The 5381-nt window shown below is 36.7% G+C and overlaps 1 protein-coding gene across 2 annotated transcripts; it reads right to left on the bottom strand.

Moving 5' to 3' along the window:
• Positions 1-829: 829 nt before the first annotated feature.
• On the bottom strand, positions 830-5316 carry LOC135165462 (gamma-taxilin). Of its 2 annotated transcripts, XM_064126769.1 has the most exons (7): positions 5177-5316; positions 3617-3696; positions 3424-3530; positions 2682-3326; positions 2246-2404; positions 1282-2118; positions 830-1205 (listed from the first exon to the last, which is right to left on the bottom strand). In XM_064126769.1, the coding sequence occupies exons 3-7, from the start codon at positions 3502-3504 to the stop codon at positions 1179-1181; spliced, it is 1749 nt and encodes a 582-aa protein (XP_063982839.1). In that variant the 5' UTR covers positions 3505-3530; positions 3617-3696; positions 5177-5316; the 3' UTR covers positions 830-1178. The 2 variants fall into 2 exon arrangements, with proteins under 2 accessions (XP_063982839.1, XP_063982838.1); XM_064126768.1 differs by lacking the exon at positions 5177-5316 and having other exon boundaries at positions 3617-3908.
• Between the last annotated feature and the right edge of the window lie 65 nt (positions 5317-5381).

Here is a 5381-nt window from a genome sequence, read left to right as displayed (position 1 = left end):
CGAGAAGAGAGCCGCCTGGACAACTTTCAGACCATAATACCCCACCAAGTATCCTATCCGTTTTTTTTATTTATTTCAATGGTATTAGTGTTTCTGATACGCACAATACTGCTGCGAGCAAGGTACTGGTGACCCACTCGCATGAAATTATAACGGGACAGGGATGGCATGCTCATCTAATTGGGATGGTAAAGAAAAAGACATGCTTCACCGAAGGTTTCAGATATTCAAGGTAAAAGTTTTTTCGTCGCCGGTTTGCAATTACATCGATGCACTCGTTCATTTTTTAGATTCACTTTTTTTAAGGAAAAAAAATTGTCGCTGTTCATGGTGATATCGGTCTAATTGAAGGTTTCCATGCTTCCAGTTTCGTGAATGAAATAATTCCAGTGGAGGAATTCTCAAAGAGGATTTTCAGCCAAATTCTCTATGAAATTTCTCATTCGTTTTACAAAGAATTGTGATGCTTTTTTTCTATTACATTCATGCCGACAGCGAGCCTATAGTTGTGCTTCAAAAATTGAAATGATAATTACAGGATGAAGTATAATAAAGAGAAAGTGAGTGCCATGGTGCATATAACTTTAATACCAACGTTTATGTGACTTTCCGCAAAATTACCGTTTGTCATTTACCTAAAGTAGAGAAAATCGCGTACTTACCTTGAATTCCGTCCATTAAATATTTCATTGAATTGATTCGATTAATCACATTGGAAGTGATGAGTTGTAGACAATAATTTGATCTAAACTTTTATCAAAAAAATTATCGACGCCTCTACCTTACTATCTATCTACCTTAAATGAATGATGTAAATAGATACTCAACATTGTCCTGATAAAATTTTTCCACTGCTTTATTAACGTACAATCAAGTGGTATTAAATCAATCTACAATTTTACAAACTCAATTAAACCTTTAAATTTTCACGACGCCGTTCATCATCTTCATGAAAATGATTATCATCTATGATCATAAAATGCTACGTATAATAATCACCATTCCACATTTTCTCGTACAAACATTACCGTAATTTGCGACTGATTGACTGATAAATAGGTGGATCGATGAGTCCCTTGAAATGTCTATCTCGCGGAAAGCATCTGTATTGACAGTCTCAATACAGGTAATACGAACGAACATCTTAAATATACATGACAATACCATTGGAAACCTTATTATCTACCTTTTTTTTTCTTCCCCTCCTGCAAAAAAATATTCAAAAGACAAGATGTTTCACTCCACATGCATTTGAACTGCTGGACATTCCTATGTACCCACCTTTGATTTTTTTTGTGAATTATTAGTCTTCTGGGCTTCCTCAGAGGCTGCAGAACCCTTAGAATGAGTTTTCTGTACTTCGTCAGTCGAATGCGAAGTGGAAGATGACACTTCAACTGGTGTTTCTGAAAGTGGGACATTTTTTTCCGGACAAGAAGGATTGTCACTGTCAGATTTATTAGGACTCTGTGAATCTTCAGTAATCGTCGCTTCTTCTGTGGTTTTCTCTGTCACAGTTTGTGAATTTGAAGTTATTTCAGTAATCATGCTTGTTGATTGATTATCGTTCTGAGAATGCTCTGCCGAATTGCTTTTCTCTTTTGTCTCTTCAGGTCCACTATCACTAACCTCAATTTGGGATAATTTGTCAGCAATTTTTTGTTCATCATTGCTATCAGTTGAGGGAGCATTATTCGTTACAGGAGTTTCAGTCTCCAAATTATTCTCAACTTCAACTTGAGATTCTACATTTTTTTGCTCATTTTCACTCTCGAAAATAACTTCTGCGAGGGAGCCTTGCAATTGTACCAGATTTTCTCTCAAATCTTGACAGTCTTTCGATAGATCCTCGACCTGTTGAATGTCTATTTTATTTGTTTTAGTAGGATCGTCGGATGAATTCGCGTGGGCACGCAACTGAGACAGGAGCTCTGTTCGCTCTTTCTGAAAGGCTTTGCACAGTTCCTGGAGCAGTGAGAGCTTGTGAGTGAGTTTTGACATCTCTCCGTCACGAGTCTGCTTCTCAGCTGCCATATCCAGGAGAGCTGCGTGACTATTTTCCCAACGTTGTTTCCACAGACTCGTTTCCTTTTCCAATTTCAAGATTTTTTTGGACATCTAAAAAGCCGAGAAGGTTTTCCGTATTAAATATATGGACAATACACATTTTAAATTTATGAAATATAACTTTTACTCTGCTAGATATAATATAAACAATGATTTTGAATTAATTACAGTGAAGTACCTTTTCCATCTCTCCATTGAAGCCACTGAAAACTTCATTACTCTTTGTGAGTGCATTCTGGAAGTCATCGTACTTCTCGGTATACATGCTTATCTGACTTCGCAAGCCCACCTCAGTAGCCTGCAGCTCTTGTATTGTTACCTGATACTCGGTTAACTTCTGCAATAACACATCAGAACAATATTAATGATTATGTGGAGTAGGAGGACAAGGAGGTGTTCATTCGTTTGAATTTTCAACGTCAAAACCCAGGAGACAATCTTCGTTCTATTAACGTTCCCTCTTCAAAATAATTCCTGTCTATTCTAAAATTATATATCATCTATTTTAAAATGTATTAGGCGAGGAGAGCATGCAGAGAGTGTAAAATCTCACTTTAGACACGTGGTCGGTAGTTCAGGAAATTAAATTTCAATAACAAAAGGAAAAAACGTACCAGCAATAACTGCTGTTTCTCTTTCAGCAATATCTCTTTCTCTGCTGTCATTTCCATTTTGACCTTCGCCATTTTCGCTTCGGACAACTGTAACTCAAGTTGCGTTTGTTGTTTGACTTTTTCCAACTCCTGTTCATTCCATTCAATTCTCTCTCTCACATATTTAAATTTTTCTCTCATCTCCAGATTTTCATCTTTCAGTTTTGTACTATTCTCACTGTATTGATTACCAAGTGTACTCATCTCCACAAATGCACTCTGTAAAGTAGCAGAGATCTCCCTTCGTTTCTCCTCTTCGAGGCGCAGTTTCAAATCAATTTCCTCCTTTTGAGCTTTATTCAGTTTCTGCAACTCACGACATAAACTTTCCAATCTTGCTCGTGCAAGAACTGCTTTCGAGCGCTGGTGTTGACATTGTTCATTCTCCTGCTGCATTTTAAGAATTCTACCTTCGGCTATCTTCAAAGCCATCACCAGGTTACGATGTTCACGGAGCATCTCACTGTATTTATTGCAAACTGCTGATAATTTTTCCTCTGAACTGTCTGATGATTTGAGAATCTCCGTCACTTTATTTCCAGGGACGGAGGCGATGTTTCGTGCTTTCAGTTTCGATTGCTTTTTGCCCTGAGTTGAAGTACTTGCCTGGGAACAAATAAATTATATTTAATAACAAACAATACTGCGTCAAGTGGAGGAGTGGTTGTGAAATGTGCCATGTCATACGATAGATTTGCCTTACATTTTCAGCCGGGCTCTGCAGAACAACATTAAAGATTTCTGTTATGGCTTTTATACAGTTTTTTTGACTATCCGATTCCATTATTCCCGATCCTTACTGAATGCCAACTTGAACAAAAAATGATAGTCTATTATCCACCAACAACTGTCAACTGTGAAGCCCTAATTTTTCGTGTCAAAGTCCTGTTCTGTACCTTCTCCAAAATGTTCCTTGATGTTTTTTTATCTGGAGGTGAGGTTATGCCGTCCAACTCGTAATGAATCCACTCGTATACTGTTGAAACAGACGGGGAGATTAGTTTCTCTCTTCAAAAGATCATGTAAATATCGATCTGTTATTTATTCAACGATTTTTCGAAACGAATCCAAACTTCTGTTCTTAAGTTGATCAGCTTTTTACTGTACTTCCATGAGAGACACATTCAGGGTTAAGATGTAATGGCGGCCACATAACAGTGCCTGGAAACGGTCGTGGTGTGAGTGCTGCTGGTTTAGGCTAGGTATAAATTTTCAAATAAACTGGAGTTCCATTTGGTCCGTTTTCTCTCGGATAAGATCGACAATTTCAACCAGTAAAATCACTGGATTGAGAACACTCAACCAAGACTGGCTGACATTTATGATTTTATGTCAACATAATAATAGTAAAGTCCCTCCCCTTGATCTATTCTTACGAGTGTTGTCCTCCCTTACACTGATAGAAAATGGGGATCTTCTTGACGTGAGAGGATTATACTTTGTTTGTAAACCTAGGGGGCGTCGATTATTCACATCATGCAATTGCGTTTCGTGTTTGATTTGTAAAATTGGAACCACCCTCTGGATGGTATCACTTCCCGTTCAAAAATGGCGGACTGTTATTTAGAAACGTAGAACGACGTGCTGGTAATTTTTATTTGAGGGGAACTAATTTATCTCGTAAACCACTGGTTATTACTCTTATTAACAAAAGGCTGATCTTTGGGGAAAATACCCTGTGGGAAAAAGCACATGGGATTTCTTAAGACTTCCTCCCCCATGTGATCAATCGTGATATCTGAAAGTACTTCCTTCTTTTCTGACAATCTTCACCTTATCAATAGACGTCAAGGAATTTTCTTCTTATGAATTGATCTCAAATTTATACCTGGGGAATATTAAAGCTGATACATTTTTGGGTTTCAAATTCTTTTAATATTCTTCGGAATTCCGAGGACTAAAACCAATTCTTCCAGAACTTATTTTGCTGGAACTGGAGAATTAAAAAAGTTCTTTAAACTGCTATGTTTTTACTGGTATGAGATAATTTTCTAGAACAATTTATATTAATTAATTAAAATATATACTTAATTAATGAATTTAAATATAGATAGGGGAAAACATTTTCAAAGTAATCAATGAAAAATTATTCAGTCTCCAGGTTTTTTCGATTGTTCTTCCACATTTATTATGAATAATAAATTTAGACTTCTTTCAAGTCCCCATTGTTACACGAGTAAATAAATTAACAAGGAAATTCCGCAGAAGCGTTTGAGCCCCAAATCACTAGCGGAAATGACCACTAAAATAAATGGATTATTCAAAATTGTTGATCAGAATTAAACCGAATGACTTTCCACGTTTTTACTGAACAATATTTCCCAAAATATTCCTTCAGATCCACATCTGTGAGATCTGAACGAACTTCTCGACACAGTCGTTGAGGCTTTTGTCATATTAACGTAATATAAAATAGGGAATTAAATAACAGTTATAGTAAATGAATAGGTACGTACCAATATTAATGACTTCTGAATGAAAAAAAAAAACTCGAGTAAATTAGACAGGCTATTCTGCAACAATTGAGAGCGTAACACGAAGTGAGAAGCAATACAACACGAAAAAGCACGGAACGTTGGTTATTTTTAGAGTCAACCCGAACTGAGATTCGTCGTCTCTAAACGCAGCTATCGACTCGACAACTCGTTACCATTAAATTTA

This window comes from Diachasmimorpha longicaudata, chromosome 8 (assembly GCF_034640455.1).
Source record: "Diachasmimorpha longicaudata isolate KC_UGA_2023 chromosome 8, iyDiaLong2, whole genome shotgun sequence".
Taxonomy (NCBI): domain Eukaryota; kingdom Metazoa; phylum Arthropoda; class Insecta; order Hymenoptera; family Braconidae; genus Diachasmimorpha; species Diachasmimorpha longicaudata.
Note: the sequence above shows the minus strand (reverse complement) of the source record. Positions and strands in the feature narration are given on the sequence as shown.